The 20268-nt window shown below is 48.3% G+C and overlaps 1 protein-coding gene across 1 annotated transcript; it reads left to right on the forward strand.

Annotated features, from left to right (window-relative positions):
• The first annotated feature begins 5679 nt into the window (after window positions 1–5679).
• LOC101597111 (leptin) lies at window positions 5680–8280 on the forward strand. Its single transcript, XM_004658616.1, has 2 exons — window positions 5680–5823; window positions 7921–8280. The coding sequence occupies exons 1-2, from the start codon at window positions 5680–5682 to the stop codon at window positions 8278–8280; spliced, it is 504 nt and encodes a 167-aa protein (XP_004658673.1).
• Window positions 8281–20268: the final 11988 nt, after the last annotated feature.

Consider the following 20268-nt stretch of genomic DNA (forward strand, 5'->3'; position numbering starts at 1 on the left):
AACTGCTGAGTAATCTCTCCAGCCCTAATTTTTTTTAATTATTTTATCTATTTGAGATAGAGAAAGAAAGGTAGAGAGAGAGAGAAAGAGAATGGGTGCACCACAGCCTTCAGCTGCTGTAAATGAACTCCAGAACAATGTATGACCTTGTGCATCTGGCTTACATGAGACCTGGGGAATCCAACCTGGCTCCTTAAGCTTTGTAGGCATGTACCTTAATCGCTAAGCCATTTCTCCAGACTCCTAATTTTTTTATAATTAATTCATTTTTATTAACAACTTCCATGATTGTAAACAATATCCCATGGTAATGCTCTCCCCCCCTTTGAAACTCCACTCTCTGCCCTCTCCCCTCCCCATCTCAATCAGTCTTTTTATTTTGATGTCATGATCTCTTCTTCCTATTATGATGGTCTTATGTAGGTCGTGTCAGGCACTGTGAAGTCATGGATATCCAGGAGCACTTTGTAAGGAGCCCTACCCTTCCTTTGGCTCTTACATTCTTTCTGCCACCTCTTCTGCAATGGACCCTGAGCCTTGGAAGGTGTGATAGAAATATTGCACTGCTGAACACTTCTGTCACTTCTTTCTAGCACCATGATGCCTTCTGAGTCATCCCAAGGTCACTGCCATCTGAAAAGAGAAGAATTCTCTACCAAAAGTGAAAGTAGTATTAATATAAGGGTATGAACATTAAGAGAAGTGCTTACTGGGCAGTTTGATAAGCATAGTATATATGTTTTTCCAATATCAGCAGATGTTATACCCCTAGAGCTCATGACTACCCCTGTTTTAAGTTTTCAGTATCAGGGATGTATTCCCTCCCATGGAGCAGGCCTCCAGTCCAATTGGAGGGCAGTTGGTTTCCACCATGACAGACATGCCACTATTACACCCCTTGGCTCATTTGGCCTGGCTGGCTAAATAGAAGGCTTGCAGTGTCCACTGTTGAGTATCTTCACTGGTGATTTCTCTCTCTCCCATTGAACTGCATGCAGAATGGCTTCTTCCAGCTTTCTGTCAGCTGGTCTACATGGAGGAGGTTATCAGTTCAGTTCCAGCAGGATTTCTCAGTGGCCTTGCAGCCCAAGTATATGGAGTCTTCAGCAACAGGGTCTTACCATCTACTTCTGGTGGGAAACCAAGCAGCCCCCTAATTTTAATAAATAATATGCATAATCCATTGACAAAATCAAATAGTTTGATATTTTACCAAGGTTTCCTGGGAAGACCTCAGCCTCAGTCTGCCCTGCCTGTCCTCGCTCCTGATTCCCATTCTCTGAAAGTCTGTGTCCTTTTCACCTCTGTACCTGGCCCACAATGGATAATCAATGCATGTTAGCCATCAAATATATCTTTTTAGTTTTATGTGTGTATATGTGTGTGTGTGTGTGTGTGTGGTGTGGGGGATTAATTGAACCAGAGTCTTACACATCGTACTTAAGTACTGTACTACTAAGAGACATTCCCAGCTCTTTTCATTATTTTTCATTTTGAGACAGAATCTCAATAAATTGTCTAGGCTAGGACTGGAATATTGGCTTAGCAGTTAAAGCGCTTGCCTGCAAAGCCTAATGATCTGAGTTCAGTTCCCTAGTACCCACTTAAAGCCAGATGCACAAAGTGAAACATGCATCATGTTTGTAGTGGCTGGAGGCCCTGGTATGCCCATTCTCTCTGTCTGTCTTCAATCTCTCTCTCTCTCTCCTTGCAAATAAATAGATAAATAAACATTAAGTTGTGTAGGCTGTCCCTGAACTCATTCTAGACCAGAAAGCCCTTGAACATGCCATTCTCCTGCAATTAGCTTTCTGAGTAGCTGAGTTGACAGCCCCTCACCACTAGCCTGGTCAAATATATCTTGAGAAAGTCTCTATGTGCTCAGTGAAGTAGAAGTCACTGTCTGGAGCTCCCCCATTTCGCCCGTCACTGGCCTTCCCACCACTCTTCTCCTCTTCATGGCCACAGTCAGGCCCTGTGCTGCTCTGAGATTCAGCTGTGTCCAGGAAGACGTGGCGTCCACTTTTTCTGCCGATGTCCATGTCGGGGACCGTTAAGTCCATCAGCATTTGAGTTTGGCTGCATGCAGTAGAGACCCAAATATACAGCAGCTTAAATAAGGCAGTAGTGTGTCCCTCACTCACACAACCAGAGTTGTCCAGGCCAGGGTGACGTTTCAGCTCCATGATGTCTCCTGCAGACCCTGCTCTGCCATTCTCAATGCCCATCTTTGTCCTTGTGCTCCAAGATGGCACTCCAATTTTGGCTCCCTCATCCACATTCAGGTAACAGAATGGAGGAAGGGATGAAGAGAGAGAGACAAAGACTTAGAAGGGTCCTGAGAGCCACCGCGTGACACTTCTGCTTCTACTTAAATGGCCATTATTTAGCTGCATAGTCAGACCCATTGGGGGAAGATGGGAAGTATAAGATTTGTTCTCAGTGACCATAACCCTAAGACTTGGGGAGTTTCTAAAACCAGAGAAAAGTGCTAGAGAGATTGCTTAATGGTTAAGGCACTTGCCTGCAAAGCCAGAGGACCCATGTTTGATTCCCCAGCACCCACATACGCCAAATGCACAAAATGGCACCTATGTCTGGAGTTTGTTTGCAGCAGCTGGAGGCCCTAGCATGCCCATTCCCCTCTCTCCCCTCTCTCTCTCAAATAAATTAATAAAAATAAAATATAAAGGGCCGAAGAGATGGCTTAGTGGTTAAGTGCTTGCCTGTGAAGCCTAAGGATCCCAGTTCAAGGCTCGATTCTCCAGGACCCATGTTAGCCAGATGCACAAGGGGGCCACACACATCTGGAGTTTTTTCGCAGTGGCTAGAATCCCTGGCGCACCCATTCTCTCTATCTGCCTCTTTCTTTCTCTGTCTGTTGTTCTCAGATAAATAAATAAATAAAAATAAAATATAAAACCAGAGAAGAACAAATAGCCAGACATCGAGACAACTAGCAGCCTCCACTGTGTGGGTTCCATGTGTTGGTGTGTGTGTGTGTGTGTGTGTGTGTGTGTGTGTGTGTGTGTGCATCTTAGATAATGTATATTGGTGCAACACATTCTCCTCATCATTGTGATCTCACATGGACCTTTGGCCATTTCTCTCAGAAACACATCCTGGCCTTTGCTCTTGGGCACACCTCACTCAGCACCATTTTCTCAATTCCATGCTTCCAGGACACTGCAATTTATTGCCAGCATCTACTGAGGCATGTTACTGGTGTTGAGAGAGAGGGATTGTAAACTTGATTTTCCATTCCAGTCGTAGAGGGTGGCCATTATGTGAGAATGGCTATGATGTGACCAACCACAGTTACTCTGGTAGTAAATCTTTTCAGGAAGGAGGGTGTCATCGACACATGAATCTTAGCAAAGCATGCAATGCAATCTTGTGCTGCAGGGGAAGACACAGGAATACCAGGTGCCCTGTTGGGATAGTCCTGGTAGGCTGAGCTAAGGGCTTGATTCAGAGTGGGCTACAGGTGGTGTTGCCTGGAGTATTTCAAGCCTTGCCCAGTAATTACAATAATTTTGAAGCGGCTGGCATTTACCCCCTGAACCCTGAGCCAGACACAGGCAGGGACATCACCGATTCCTCTCATTTATCCTTTGGAAGCAGTTGCTGAGGTTAGTTTCACTTTACTGACAGGGCTAGGCACTCTGGGAAGAGAAATATCTCATGCGTAAACACACAGCTGATGAAGGCAGAGCCTGCTGCTGACGCGGGAGGCCTGACCACCACACCCTCCGCTGTTGCCAGGGTTTCGGGTAATTAGATGTGGGTCATCTCTCTAGTAGCCCCTGCTTACCTGCAGGAAACATATGTCAAGACTCCCAGTGGGTCCCTGAAACTGCACAGAATATCAAACCTCACGTGTATCCAGATCCTCCCCACAGTATGTCCTGTAGCATTGCCACATAGAACTCAAGTCCATGTCTATTCCTCCTTTGCTCATACTATTTTTATTTTATTTTATTTTGCGTTGGGACCATTATTAAGTCCAATAAGGGTTGCATGAACAATACCACTGAGATTCCATGAGAGCTGACCGGATAACCAGTGTGGATACCATGGACAAGAAATGATTCACACCCCAGGAGTGATGGGATGAGATGGTGCAGGACTTTATAACACTACTCAGAATGGCACAACTGGACAGCCTATGAGTTGTTCATTTCTGGAATTTTTCATTTAATATTTTTGGACCACAAATGAGCATGGTCAACTGTGGGCAATGGGGGATTGCTGTATTTAAATGTGTTCCTCACACATCCCTGCTCTAGCACTTACCTATATGGCTTAAGGAAGTTGGCTTCTGGGCTGAAGAAATGGCTTAGCTCTTAAGGCACTTGCCTGCAAAGCCAAAGGACCCAGGTTCGATTCCCCAGGACCCACGTCAGCCAGATGCACAAGGGGGCGCACGCGTCTGGAGTTTGTTTGCAGTGGCTGGAGGCCCTGGTGCGCCCATTCTCCCTCTCTCTCTCTCTCTCTCTCTCTCTCTCTCTCTCTCTCTCTCTCTCTCTGTCTCCCTCTCTCTCTGTCAAATAAATAAATAAAAACAAAATATTTTCTTTAAAAATTTGCTTTTTCACCAAGGACCTGCATATTATTTTGAAATTTTAGAATGCACAGTTCCATGGCTTGGTTAGTGCCAAGCACTCTGGGTGAACACATTCTATACTCTCCTGCCTCTGTGCCTTTGCGTTCTGGATCTCTTGCTCACTTGTAGCAACCACTCTCTACCCTTCTAGCCCCTTCTCAGTCCTTATTACCCAGTCTTGAATCACCAGGAGCCAAGGTGACCTTCTCTGAGGTCCTGTGATGACTTATGCTTGGCCCCTGGCGGAGCTCCATCTTCTGATTGAAATGGCCCGACGGCTTCCCCCACCTCCCGTGTTAAGCTGTGACACACTGGAGCATGGGCACATCTGTGGCTCACCACTGCAGTCTTAGTGCCTAGCGCTGTGTCTGACTGTGACTGGTCATTGTATGGTGGGGAAGTACTTGGACGTAGGATCCCAGTGGTAGAATAAGGAAGTAATAATATGAGTGACAATGGCCAACCCCACCGTAGCAGCAGACTGCTGCTATGAGAGTAACCAGAAGGATGAAAGCCCCTTCAGCTTTCCCACCTCCATTATCTAACTTGCTCCTCAGAAAATCCCAGAGATAGGTAGATTATAGACATGAATGTGGTGTCTCAAGCAGTTATGTGATGTGCCTTAAGTTATACAATGAGTAAATTGACTGTATTCAAACCACACTTTAGGAGTCGGTGGGGTGAAGGCTTTCAAGTGTGCCATTCTGAGTAGCGTGATGAAGTCTTGCACCATCTCACTCCTGGAAGTGTACAATGAAGCCCCCTCCTCCACCCCATCATCATCACCACATCCATTTGGCGTGCACTGCTTTGTGACCGACAGGACACATCATTGAGGGTTTATCAACCAGACAATAATCTTCCCAAGGGGACAGGTTTCATTAATCTAAGTTAGATAATGAATCATCTTTGCCTTCAAGGAGATGGTAGCCAAGGCAAGAAAGCAAATCCCATCCATCCCCACTCGATGGTGTGGTTGGCATCACGACAGATGGGCGGGTTCTGATGCTAGCCTCTTGCAACATGTGGTTCCTTCTGTTTTTAGGCCCAAGAAGCACATCCTGGGAAGAAAGATGCGCTGGAGACCGCTGTGCCAGCTCCTGTGCCTTTGGCCCTACCTGTCCTATGTCCAGCCTATGCCGATCCAGAAAGTCCAGGATGACACCAAAACCCTCATCAAGACCATTGTCACCAGGATCAATGACATTTCACACTCGGTAGGGAGACTCTGAGGGGACGGAGTTGAGCTGTGGCTATAGCTCACCAGTGGCTTTTAGCAGTGCTAGAACCAGACACTCTAGGACACCGTGATCAGGCACCTTCTGAGGGCCAGGCTCGCTGGGATTCTAACAATCTCAGCTGCTACTTCTCCCATGGCTGCTTTCAAGGCCACAGACGGGTGACAGCCCTCTGTGGATGTGCCAACAGCTTTCACTGCCCACCTACTGGAAGCTGTGAATTTGAAAGCACAGGGGTATCTGTTCTTTCTGGTGGCTGCTCTTGGCCTCTCTGTCTGCTGGGATTTGGGGCTGAATGGTTCCAGTTCCAAATGACTTCCAGAGCATTTAACTTTGTCATGTGATCCCATTAAGAAATTATAGGATTCTGTGAGATCACCAGGCCGCCGATGCTCATTTTCACTCTGCGTGAGGAAAGCTAGACCTCCGTGGTTAGTCGAGGCATGTGAGCCACACATAAAGCTGTGGAAGCCTTGGTCCCTCTCTCTCTCTCACAGAGACCAGAGCCTTCTCTCCTCCTCTCCCTTCTTCCTCTGCCCCCTCACTCTTCTTTCTCCCTGACTCTACCACCTTGAATCCTAGCTCCCAGGACTACAAGTTTTCATGTCCACTTGGCAGATGATCAGCTCCCTCCCCCGCCCAGCAGCATTGCCACTGGGCTATCTCTAGACATGTGTATCATTGGGGTTCTAACAATAGTTACAGCTTCTCCCGTTGCTGCTTTCAAGGCCACAGACAAGTGACACCCCTCTGCATATTTGCCAACAGTTGTCATTGCCCACGCTGGCTTTCCTCTGGGCTCCAACATGCCATACCTTCAGCCATTTCCAAGATGGGTCTTTATTTGGAATTAGGAAGACCCACATCCTCCCACATCTGTTCTCTCCATCTGTAAGATCTTAAGCATATTCCTTGGTGCCTTTCAGCCTTGTTTTTATATCTACTCAGAGGGAACATCATATGGTTGCCACCAGGTTGCTATGGGGTTTAAACTGATGCGGCAGGTGCAAACACTCCCAATCATGGAGCCATCTGGAGACTTCCACATCTCCTGATGTATGTAGGTTTCTAATAGTGGCATTGGGCAGCCAGAGGGAACTCATTGTGGCTGCACACAGGAGACACAGTGGTTCCCAGTTTGGGCAATAACAAGAGTGCTGCAGGCCACTGGGGCTGAGACAACCCCTCTCGACAACTAGAGTCACCTGCACAAGAAACAGAAGCAGGGCACTTCCCAGAACATGACCTTGACCCCTAAGGAGGGGAGAGAATACATGAGAATGTGACCAGGACCCAGGAATCCTCTAAGGGTAGGAGTCTCTGCTAAATAAGAAATAGTGAGAGCTGTGGGAAGGGGGGCTTAGCAATTAAAGGCACTTGGCTTCAGAGTCGGCTAGCCCAGGGTTTGAGCCCCTACCATCCATGTAAATCCAGATGCACAAAATGGTATGTGCATCTGCAGTTTGTTTGTAGAAGCAAGAGGATTTGGCATACCCCATATTCATATTCTCTCTCTCTCTCCCTCTCTCCCCAAATATGTAAAAATCTTTATAAAAAAATAATGAGAGTGCTGGAGAGATGGCTTAGCGGTAAGGTGTGTGCCTGAGAAGTCAAAGGACCCAAGTTTGATTCCCCAGGACCCATATAAACCAGATGCACAAGGGGCACATGCGTCTGGAGTTCTTTTGCAGTGGCTAGAAGTCCTGGCGTGCCCATCCTCTCTGTGTCTGTCTCTTTTTTATTTCTCTGCCCACTTGCAAATAAATAAATTAAATTAAATTAATGAGAAATGGGGAGCCATGGCTGCTTCTTCCCAAAGGCCATTTGGAGAAAGGAATGACCTGAGATTACTCAGTAGTAGGAAAGTAGGGTCATTTAGGATAGGCAGGAACAGGGAGGCCAGCTTAGAGGCTCAGTGGTCACCTAGCACAGGAAAAAAAGACTTGACCAAGAAGACAAGGAAGGGAAAGAGGCAGGAGCCCCAAATCACTGGGTTGTTGGGAGGTTTTGGAGCCTGACTTCTCTGGCCACCTGCTAAGAACCTGCTCTCTCTCTCTCTCTCTTCCTCCTACACAGCAGTCTGTGTCTTCCAAGCAGAGGGTTACTGGTTTGGATTTCATTCCTGGGTTCCATCCCATCCTGAGTTTGTCTAAGATGGACCAGACACTGGCAATCTACCAACAGATCTTCACCAGTCTGCCTCCCCATAATATGGTACAAATATCGAATGACCTGGAGAACCTCCGAGACCTTGTCCACCTGCTGGCCTCCACCAAGAGCTGCCCACTGCCCCAGACAAGCGGTCTGCAGAAGCTGGAGAACTTAGACGGTGTCATGGAAGCCTCACTCTACTCCACCGAGGTGGTGGCCCTGAGCAGGCTGCAAGGCTCTCTGCAGGACATGTTGCAGCAGCTGGACGTTGGTCCTGGCTGCTGAAGGCTTGAAGGTCACCACTCCTCCAGGGACCAAATCAAGGAAAGAAACCCTGGCTTCTAGGCATCTCAAGGAGAAGAGACCTGCGTGTGCACACCGTTCATCCAGGACTCTTGCCCCGTTTCTGTCACTCCTCCAGACCGGCCTTCCAAAGGCATGACTCCACATTGCTTTAAACCGAAGATACACACATATGATTTCATGCTCCCTGGGAGGGGCCATCCGAGAGGGAGAAGCAATTCTCACCACCGTCTTCAAACAAGGTTGGACAAGAGTCATCCTTGTCCCCTCCCCGTTCCACCTCCCTCGGAGCACATGCTTCACTGTGGCCCGAATGACCTGAGGAAGGGGAGGGCAGAGCCTAAGGACTGTGTCAGAGCTGCGTTCCATCCAGGAATTCTGGGGAGCACCGTGAAGGCTGCATGCACACAGCTGGATACTCCTAAGCAGCACATGTTGGGAGCACTTATTTATTATGCATTTCACTCTGAATGGACTTGAAGCAAAGCATCAGCATGTCCAGGTGTTGGGGTCAGGCAAGGCTGGGGATACTTCTGGGGTGCTGCTTTCAAGTCCATCAGCGGGTCTGCCTGAGGCAAACCTATTTTGAGTGACTGAAGGGTTGGGATTGTCTGAGCGGGAGCCTAGCCAAAGTTAGTGATGGGTTTTGTTTCTTTTACGACTGACTTGATTCATTTTTTTTTTTGCAGTGGCATTGCCCCAAGCATAGGCTCAGCTTGTTTTCAAGAGGGTGAGTTTTGTCAAGTGTAACGTGTTGGGGGTAGAGGATGTGTTTGAGGGAGGGGGGGGAGGATCCAGAAGATATTTTCTAAATAACATTTGTGTGATAGGCTTTTTAGAAAGGGTGAGGTCTTCTCTCGCTCTCTTTTTTTTTTTTTTTTAACCTTTGATCTCTTAGCATGGTTTCCATGAAAGAAACAAAGGAAATGACTCTTTAGGGAGGTTTGAGGTGTGCCAGGCACTTGTTAGAGGTTACTTGCTGGCATAAGTGCTGAGCTCAGGCACTGAGGGTCCATACTTGAGACAGTGATTCCCCAAGGTAGAGACCCCTGGTGTGGCCCTTCACGTGGCACAGGGTTGACCCCACAGTGGGTTTTATAACATGGCAGTGTCCCTATTTTGGATTTGCCTGTCAAATTGCATGTCTCATCTGATTGGCTCATCCAAAGCAAGGCCATGTTTCCCACCCGTTCTGTGGGGAGTTTTATTCCAGTGGGAATGCAAAATCCTTTTCACAGATGGTCCTGAGCCCTGGGCCAGCACTGCTTGGGAAGTGCCAGGGCCCCAGGCCAGGCTGCCAGGATTGCCCTTCTGGCTGGAGGTCATGTTCAGGAGGATGGACAAAGGCACTTGGGTTTTTCCACCAGTCCTCCCACCCCAATATGACCATCACAGCTGTAGGTGATGGATCTGTCCAAAGAAACTTGAATGAAAGCAATACATTTTAAGGCTGAGTGTAAGCTGCTCAGTCCTGAATGGTGCTGTGGGCTAGAGAAGCTCACCGAATACACGTGAGAAACAGACACGTGCGTGTCTGCGGCCGTCGCTGCACCGCAGTGGTGCCGCGCGGCAGGAAGTCCAGTGCTGTCTTCAGCCTGTGGGAAACGGCCTGAGCGGAGGATGGCAGAGCCCAGGGGCCCACGGGTCACCCTGCTTGCCCTCTGGAGCATTTGCATACTTTTCAGGGCACATTAGCATCTGTTGCTGTTGTACCATAAAAAATAAGAAACCACAGGTCGAGTGTTCCTTTATTCAAAACATCTGGGACCAGAAGACTTTTGGATTTTAGAGATCTTCATGTTTGGGTATATTTGCATATATATAATGAGACATCTTGGGGAATGAGACCCGAGTATAAATATGATAGTCATTTATATTTCATATATAACTTATCCACACAGCTTGAAGGTAATTTTATACAAGGTTTTAAAATAAATGTGTGCATGTAACAAGATTTCATGGTGTGGAATTTTCCGCCCATGGAATCATCTCGTCAGTTAAAAAAAAAAAAAAAAAAAAAAAGCTTTGGATTTAGGAGCATTTCAGATCTCAGATTTTCTTCTAAGGGTTACTTAGCCTGCACAAAAGACCATAATGGCCCAAAGGTGGTAGGACTGGACTAGAACCCAGGTCTTTCTGACCTCCAGGTTGTCCCTCCAGCCAGGTAATGCTCTTTGGAGATGGGCTGGAGCAAGGAAATTTAAAAAAAAAAAAAACAAAAAGCCACTTGTGTTAGCTGGAAGAGAGGAATTGGGGTGGATAGTGGCGGAGGTGAAGGATGTGAATTTCCCGTGGGGAGGGTGTGTGTTGTTGGCAGCTCCTATGTGGAGACATAGAGGTGAAGGTATGACTAGCAAGTGAAGGCAGAAGGCAGGGAAGGAAGAGATGGGGTAAAAGGGACTTGCTAAAGGGACCTTGAGGGACACACAAGTTGCACGTTAAGAGTTCCAAGTGCCATGCTCTGGAGCAGAGGCTGAGCAATGGCCAGGGTCAGACTGCTCTGGGATCTGTGACAGATCACCTTGGCCACCTCATCAAGCTGAGAAATCTTTCGCCTTTGCTGAGAAGGCCTGGTGTACTGTGGCTCACTCTCAGACTGAAACTCCTCACATGCAATAATACTTGTCTTTTCTTGGTAATGAAAATACTTTTTAAAATTAAAATAAATTTATTTGGCCCCCTGGTCTTCATTTCTCTGTCTCCTGTTGTGGAGGGGCTTCGGGAGAGCTGTTTGTGTGTGACAGGGCAAGGCCTGGCTGGCGTCCAGCCATCACCCGGGTCAGCTCCGCCCGCGCCCGGGCTTGGCCACAGCCAGCCGCCAGTTATTCAGGCAAAAGGATTACTCCAAAGCCCAGGGCTGGCACATTATGCACCAGAGGGAGCGCAGTTCTGCAAACCCAGCCTCAAGTAGCACCAATTTATTAAAAAAAAAAAAAAAAAAAAACAGAATAACAACCGTAAAAATCCCAAGCAACCAATCGAACAAAATCACACAGCCCAACAGTGGACCCAGCCAGGTACACAGAGCAGAAAAGATGAACTTGGCTTGTGGCAGCCACAGAGCAATCATTCCTGCCGCTCACCCAGGATGAGATCAGCTCAAGTCACATCCAGGGGATTCGGGAGCTAGTCGTCAAATGAGTCGTTTCCAAGGAGATATTTTTCCCCAAAAAATTTTCGAGATGAGGCCTCATGGATCTTAGAACTTGCCTTGAACTCAATATGTGTAACCAAGGATGTGAGGGCGATCTGGCTGCAACATCTGTCACCCCATTGATGGCCAGGGTCGATTCGGCAGATCTGGCTAGCTAGGCGGGTGTCCCCTTCCTCCCTTACTGCTCTGTGTGCGTCCCTCCCTCCGGAAGCTGCGGGCTTGGAGGAAGAGGACGACCTTCCCCACATAAAGGAGGAGTGGCACTCCCCCACTAGGACCTCCATACAAGCTCTCAATATGGAACCAAGGATGACTTTGAACTCCAGACCCTTCTGCCTCTACTTCCTGAGTGCTGGGATCACAGACATGTGTCACCCACACTCAGTTTTTATTTGGTGCTGAGATCAAACTCAGGGCTTCTTGCTAGGCAAGCATCCTACCAACTGAGCCACACCCTTGGCCCTTCTATGTAATTTTAAAGTCCACTTCCCCACCTGAGAGGTCCCTGGTGTCTCAGGTTGAGGTGAGAGAGCAGCTCCACGTAGTGTCTGGAGTTAGGCGAGCCTTCCTTCCCTTCCCATCAAATGAACAGGAGGCTTGAACGTGGTGTATTGCTAAGTCCGCGGATGTCAACTCACCATCCAGAATAAACAGACGGCACCTGTCTCAGTCAGTTTGAGCTGCTCTGACAAATTACCACAGACTGGGAGGTTCAAACAACAAACATCTACATTCCGTAATTCTAGAGGCTGGAAGTCCAAGGCCAAGGTCCCAGCATGGTTAGGCTCTACTGAGGGCCATCTGACACACCGCCCTCTTCTTGGGGTATTCTCACATAGTAGAATGAAAGAGTAGGCTTTCCCTCAGACCCCATCTTCTCCTACCATCACCCTGGAGAATGCCTTCAACATATGATTCTTTTTTTTTTTTTTTTTTTTTTTTTTGGTTTTTCGAGGTAGGATCTCACTCTAGCCCAGGCTGACCTGGAATTCACTACGGAGCCTCAGAATGGCCTCAAACTCACGGCAATCCTCCTACCTCTGCCTCCCGAGTGCTGGGAGTAAAGGCGTGCGCCACCACGCCTGGCTGTCAACATACGATTTTTGAGACAACATTCAGTCCATTGAGCCTAGTTTAAGGGAGTCCCAAGCTCCTCAAAGAGAGGCTGCGGCAGAAGAGGCGCAGATGTGGCTGGGGCAGCCTCACCAGCTTGCTTAGTGGTTCAGGGAAGCAGCTGCCAGTCAGGAACCCTTTCGCTGCTAGTGACCAAAACCCAAGGCAAACCAACTTGTATAAAAGGAAGACTGTACGGGCTCATGTAGATAATAAATCCGGGTCCTAGGTCCTAATGTATCTCCCTGTGTACCCCTCCCTTCCTCAGGCAGTTCTTCCCTCCAATGGGGTGGCAAAGATGGCCTTTAGCATCTCCAGTCTCATGGGGCCCAGGGTGCCCATCATGATGGGAGAAGATCTTTCTCAGTTGGCGATGCCAGGGAGCATTGTAAGGAGGTATCTTAAAGACCAGGCCTGGGCTGGAGGAGATGGCTTAGCAGTTAAGCGCTTGCCTGTGAAGCCTAAGGAGCCCAGTTTGAGGCTCGATTCCTCAGGACCCACGTTAGCCAGATGCACAAGGGGGCGCACGCATCTGGAGTTTGTTTGCAGTGGCTGGAGCCCCTGACGTGCCTATTCTCTCTCCCTCTCTCTAGCTGCCTCTTTCTCTCTCTGCCTGTCACTCTCAAATAAATAACTAAAAATTTTAAAAAAAAAGACCAGGCCTGTGTCACATGCTCGCCTCATTGCCAAAGATAGAACAGCCCTATGTGAACCATAGTCTGAGAATATGGGTCCCACCATGAGATGCACAGAAAAACAGATGAATGGATAAACACATCGGTTAAAAAAAAAAAAACACAGCCAGGCGTGGTGGTGCATGCCTTTAATCCCAGCACTTGGGAGGCAGAGGTAGGAGGATCTCTGTGAGTTCAAGGCCACCCTGAGACTCCATAGTGAAGTCCAGGTCAGCCTGAGCTAGAGTGAAACCCTACCTCGAAAAACCAAAATAAAAACACATACCCACCACAGCATCATTTTGCTCTCTGGAGTTCCAGAACATTTATGGCTTTGCTTTGGAGGTCCTTGATTCCCATCTTTCACTCCTGGGAGTTCATGCTATAGCCAACCCGTCACTTGTACCCCAAGTTACCTAGGAGACACCAGGAGTCATACCTGAAGCCACTGCCTCTCCCTCCCTCCCTCCCTCCCTCCCTCCCTCCCTCCCTCCCTCCCTCCCTCCCTCCCTCTCTCTCTCTCCCCTTAGGCCTCTGTGGCCTTATGCTGGAAAGGAAGGCCTCAAGAGACTCTTCAAGTTCCCTGTCCTGTGAATTCCTAAAGGTACCATCTCAGGCAGGAAAGAGTCTGGATGGAGGAATATCCGGGTATGGGTGGTGGCACTGCCAGGTAGTGCCGACTTGCCCTCGGCCTTTGTCTCCAGGAGTCTAAGATGCTTCAGGGATTTGAGGTGGCATCAGCCCTTCAGCAGCTGGGGCAGGCTGGGCCACGTTGTTTCTTTACATGGACCTCACTGAGAAGGCCTTGGGGAGCTGCCTACAGTAGGCCGCCCCCAGAGCAGAGGCCTGGAGGTGTCATTCTACATTCTGTGGTAGGACTGCCAGGCCAAGAGAGGAAGGAGAGTCCTTCAAGTTCTCCTTCTAGATCTCCTCTCCGCTGGCATTGTCTCAGGTTCTTTCAAGGCAGCAGCTCACCTCTTCTGAACAGCCGGCAGAGGCTACCGGCAAAACTGGTTGCAAGGAACATCCGAAGGCAGGCCGGGCCTGGGGAGGAAGAGTCAAGCCAGCCGAGCAGAAGTTTGCATGGCAGAGGCTTGCTGTACAAAAAGCCCCCAAGCAAAAGGAGTTTGAAGTGATTGGCTTCACGCTTTTCCCATCAGCATGTGAGTCTAGCGATGTCCTCCCTCCCACGCAAACCCAGCAGGGATAAGCCCCTGGTGCACTGCCATTCTCACAAGGCTCCACAGCGTCTCTGCTCTGGAAACTTACCTTCTCCAATCTAGGGAGGGTAGAACAAAATGAAAATGCAAAATTGTAGTAATAATGACAATAACCAACCCAGATGCTGGGCTCACATGGTGGCGCACGCCTTTAATCCCAGCACTTGGGAAGCAGAGGTAGGAGGATTGCCATGAGTTCGAGGCCACCTTGAGACTACATAGTGAATTCCAGGTCAGCCTGGGCTAGAGTGAGACCCTACCTCAAAAAAAAAAAAAAAAAAAAAGCAACAGAGATGACCCAGGCATGGTGTTGCATGCCTTTAATCCCAGCACTCAGGAGGCAGAGGTAGAAGGATCACAGTGAGTTCGAGGCCACCTGAGACTACGTAGTGAAGTCCAGGTCAGCCTACCTCAAAAAACTAAAAATATTTTTAAAAAGTAACAGAGGCCCTGATCCAACCCTCACCTCAACACTGGCCCCAGCTGCCACCAGAGAGGGTGTGATGCTTAAGCCAATTGTCACCTGCACAATGGTACAGACAGGTCTTTCAGTTAGATGGCACAATATGTGGGACGCTATCAACTCAATGATTGATTTATAGAACACACCCGGTAAACGATGTTGCTGTTATTGTTAAATCAGGTTAGAGAAGAGGACTGCAATTGTGGTAGCAGATGTTTTCAGAGCCCTGGTACACTTGTACCCTGCAGTTGTGACCAGTGGATCCTCCGCAGCATGGGTGCCCTGCAGTGCCTTAAAAAACCTTTCCAGTGTGAAAGCTATAGGATGTTTCCACAGAGTGGGAGGAAGTGGGAAAATGCCCAGCCTTCCTCCCTCTGGAAGGTGCTGTCTTCATGGGATTGAGACCTGTGTACCTGCCCCAGGAACCAGAGTATCAGTAAAGCACCTTCTCCAGGCCTCACTCCCCCTGGTCCTCATTCCTGCTTCCAAGGAACACCTCCCCAGTTAATCTCCTGCATTGAAATCCTTGTCTCAAGCTCTGCTCTTGAAGGAACCCAAAGTGAGACAGCTGCAAAGAAAGTGGGGGCAGGAGGCTTGGGGGTGCAGGGACCATGCACCAAAGTTAAGGAAATGGAACATCAACCCTCTGAGGGATAGGCCTCAGAGAGGAGAAAAGGAACACTCTTGGGAAGAAAGGAGTCAACTCCAAAGAAATGGCCTTGACATGGAATAGAGCAAAGAGAGGAGTCCACAGGTATAGGGGAGGTTAAGGAACGTGAGGAGACATCTGCAGAAAACCAAACACGGCAGTTGTTACAACTGTGACAACTGATTAGGTGTCTGGCCTGGGTCCTCCATCCTGATATGTGGCTTGAGAAATTTAGACTTCTTTAACAAGCCCATTATTTAGCACGTAATTCTGCAAGGAACCTGAGAACTGGGCAAATTACATTCTGCTCACACTTCTTTCCCTTAGCAAACCTTCTTCTTTTTAAGTATTTTTTTGTTTGTTTGTTTTTTGGTTTTTTGAAGTAGGGTCTTGCTCTAGCTCAGGCTGACCTGGAATTCACTATGTAGTCTCAGGGTGGCCTTGAACTCACAGCGATCCTCCTACCTCTGCCTCCCGAGTACTGGGATTAAAGGCATGCGCCACCACGCCCGGCTAGTATTCTTCCTTTTTGTTCATTTTTTATTTATTTATTTGAGAGCGACAGACACAGAGAGAAAGACAGATAGAGGGAGAGAGAGAGAATGGGCGCGCCAGGGCTTCCAGCCTCTGCAAACGAACTCCAGACGCGTGCGCCCCCTTGTGCATCTGGCTAACGTGGGACCTGGGGAACCGAGCCTCGAACCGGGTCCTTAGGCTTCACAGGCAAGCGCTTAACCGCTAAGCCATCTCTCCAGCCCGTATTCTTCCTTTTTGAGTTCACAGCCATTGCTCCAAACCAAGTGCAAAAGGCAACTTTGAGACAATGAGGGAGGGAGGGAATGGAATTTGAATATGGATTCTATTTTATGAGTTCCTGTTTGGTTCATTAGGTGTGATGATAGCTGTGGCGGTTAATGATCTTTAAATGTTTCCTTATTCGATTGTGATGCAAACTGGAATAGTTTAGGTTTGAAATGGCATGATATCTGGTGTTTGCTTTAAACACTTCAAAAAACTACAAATATGAGATCAGATATGCAAGACTGGTAGTAGTGTTGGTAATTATTAAAGTTCAGTTACGGATACACAGAAGTCCATTGTACTCGGCCCTGCTTTGGGAGAGAATTCCAGAATAAACATTTTTCCTGAAGAGATCTGTGGCAGCACAGCCCCTCTTGCTGCCTTTACATAGCATGTGGCGGGGAAGGAAGGACCAGGCCTGGGAAGGCAGAGAGAGAATGGGGAATATGATGTGGAGCTGAGCTGTATTTAACTTCACATTTGATTTCACTGTCTGGCAGATGTCCCAGTGCCTTGAGGGAGGGGACAACAGACTGTTGAGTGAGTGTGAAACAGTGAACCAAAACAGAGATTTAGCAAATCAAACAAGGAGGGAGCAATAAGAGCCAGCTGCAAGATGCTGGAGAGGAGAGGCCTGAAGTCTCTAGGAAAAAGCCAAAGAGCGACTACCAGGACTCAGAGCTTGCCCCCAGCCCTCCCAGGTCTCAGGTGCCCATAGAGGCCAATTCCCCTGCCCCAGGAGGACCTTGGTGTAACCACTTGGCAGCCATCCCTCTGTATTAACTCTATACAGGGAGAGAAAGGCTCAGGCCATATCTGTGGATAAAAAGGGGATGCCTAGGGCTTGGAGAGATTGCTCAGTGGTTAAGGTGCTTGCCTGCAAAGCCTAATGACCAGGATTTGATTCCCCAGTATGCACAAAATGGTACATGCATTTGGAGTTCATTTGCAGTGGCTAGAGGTCTGGGCATGCCCATTCTCTCTCTCTCTCTCTCTCTCTCTCTCTTCTGTTTCTCTTCTCTTTGTCCCTCTGTGCCTGCAAATAAATAAATAAAAAGGGATTCTTCTCTCCTTTCCCACTTAGGTCATGTAGAATGAAGCATCTTTCCCTTTCTTCAAAACCTCACTTGTAGGCTGGAGAGAAGGCTTAGCAGTTAAGGCGATTGCCTGCAAAGCCTAAGAACTCATATTTAAAACTCCAGGTCCCACGTAGCCAGCCAGACACACAGTGAGGCAAGCGCACAATGTCATGCATGTGCACAAGGGGGAGCATGCATCTGGAATTCATTTGCAGCAGGCTGGAGCACCCATTCTCTCTCTCTCTCTCTCTCTGTCTCTCTCTCTGCCTCTACCCCCCCCCTTTCTCTCTGCCTCTTTCTCTCTCTCTCTCAAAAAAATAAACAAACCTCACTGTGACAATCTGACCAAAGCATGGGGCAGGCTTGTCCCATTCCCCTCATAGTTCCTTTGGCCTTGCTGGTACCAAAATGGGCCACTATTCACCCCACTAGAAGAAGAATTCTTAACTCAAGAGATCTGCAGACTTCAGAAAAGGAAAAACCAAGGAACCCACCTTGAAGCCACCATTTGGCCCTGAAGGCTGCTGAACCACAGTGTGCTACCTCAGGCAGATGACTCCAGGAAATACCACAGGCCAGAGACTGTCCCTGTGATCATGATGACTATCACCCCCTCCATAGAGGACCCCACTTTTATATTTTCAAGTTGAGAGACGTCAAAAGAGAGAATGGAGCGGGACATGGTGGCGCACACCTTTAATCCCAGCACTCGGGAAGCAGAGGGAGGAGGATCGCTGTGAGTTTGAGGCCAACCGGAGACTTCATAGTGAATTCCAGGTCAACCTGGGCTAAAGTGAGATGCTACCTCAAAAAAGCAGAGAGAGAGAGGGAATGGGCTGCTTCTTGCCACTGCGAATGAACTCCAGACACATATGCCACTTTGTGCATCTGGCCTTACATGGGTACTATGGAACTGAACCTGGGCTGTCAGGCTTTTCAAGCAAGTGCCTCTAACCACTAAGCAATCTCTCTCTCTCCAGCTCCAAAATGCTCCTTTTTGACATAATTCCTGAGGAAATACCAATCCTCACAGCCTCACCTGTTCTATGCATAATATATGTGTGTTTGGGGCTGTAGAGGTGGCTTAACAGTTAAGGTGTTTGCCTGAGAAGCCTAAGGACACAGGTTCGATTCCCCAGTACCCATGTAAGCCAGATGCACAAAGTGGCACATGTGTCTGGATTTCATTTGCAGTGGCTAGAGGCCCTGGAGTGCCCGTTTTCTCCCTCTCTCCCTCTTTTTTCCCCTCTATATATCTGTCTGTCTCTCTCTCTCTCTCTCTCAAATAAATAAAAATTTTTAAATATATGTATTTCTCTGCAAAGGCCTGCGACAGTCACAGGAGGGAGACCCCAGCTCCCTCCCTCTCATGGGCTTATTTTGTGTAACCCAAAATCTTTGAAATGGATCCAACACAGCCCAGCAATTATCTGGGGATCCTGGTATCAGATCAGGATGGCCCCCACCACCCCTGCAACTCAATACTTCAGGGAGGAGTTTATGATCCTTTCAGAACATGGTAAGGTATTTAGTATTCATCCCAGTTACTGGACAATGAAGAGGCCTAAAGGCCAAACAAGGCTTGCCCGCCAACCCACATCTAAGGACTTGAACCTGAGCTCCCTGATTTGTCACATCCAAGTGAGACCGACGCATACACCTAAGGTGCGTTCCCATCCCATCCTTGCCCCAGATTCCCAATGGCCTGACGTTTGTCAGGTCTTGCTCTGCCCCCAGAGGCCCAGCTGGTAGGAACAGCACATGGCAACCATGTTGCTGGCCATGTCACTGTCCTAGTGTCAAAGTCTGACACACACACACACACACACACACACACACACATATGTCAATGTCTGGACCGTGACCCCCAGGTTCACCCTCACAGCTGTCTCCCTTCCCATCCATATAGCCTTGAGCTTCCTCCAGGTCTGGCCTGTTCCATGCATACCACACCTCCTGGGTGAAGCTCTTTAAGTCATTGATGGAGCTTTTCTTCTCATCCACATACCCTATTTGTATAGGTATATATTTATTTTATTTACTTATTTGCAAGGAGAGAAAGGGAGAGAATGAGTGAGAGACGATGGGTGCGCCAGGGCCTCCAGCCTCTGCAAAAGGAGCTCCAGATGTGTGTGCCACTTTGTGCATCTGGTTTGACGTGGGTACTGAGGAATCAAACCTGGCTCGTTAGGCTTTGCAGGCAAACGCCTTAACCACTAAGCCATCTTCTCCGGCCTCCCTATTTGCTTATTTTCTTGGTTAATTAATGTCCCCCTGGATGGAGATGTGGCTCAGTTCATAGAGCATTTGTATAGCATGCATAAGGTTCTGGGTTTGATCCCATAAAATACATCACAGAAAATGGCAGTGCATTCTCATAATCCCAGCACTTGGGGGTAGAGGCAGGAGGATCAGATGTGGACTCTCAGCAGGCAAAGGTTGTCCTTTTGGTCTATGTTGTTTCTCTCTAAACTCCCAGCACCCAGGGAGGGTCTTGGTACATGGTAGATACAAAACAAATGTTTGCGAGTGGAATGGGTGTCTGGCTTCAAGAGCTGACCTCCCATGTACCCTTTGCATTTGGATTGTTAAGTGTTGGAACAAAATTAAAAACATGACAGGGAGCAGGATTCTGGACAGTCTGTCTGCTTAGACGATCCCAAGGCAGATGCAGTTGCCAATGCCTTGTCACGTTGACAAGAGTGGGGGAAGTCTATCAACGGGAGAATTTAGCAGAAGGCAAACTTTGGCTACATCTCACAGCTGAAGCTGCCTCGCCATGGAAGGATTGCGGGTGTGAGGTAGGATAGAAAGACA

The sequence above is a fragment of the Jaculus jaculus genome, chromosome 10 (genome assembly GCF_020740685.1).
Source record: "Jaculus jaculus isolate mJacJac1 chromosome 10, mJacJac1.mat.Y.cur, whole genome shotgun sequence".
NCBI lineage: Eukaryota > Metazoa > Chordata > Mammalia > Rodentia > Dipodidae > Jaculus > Jaculus jaculus.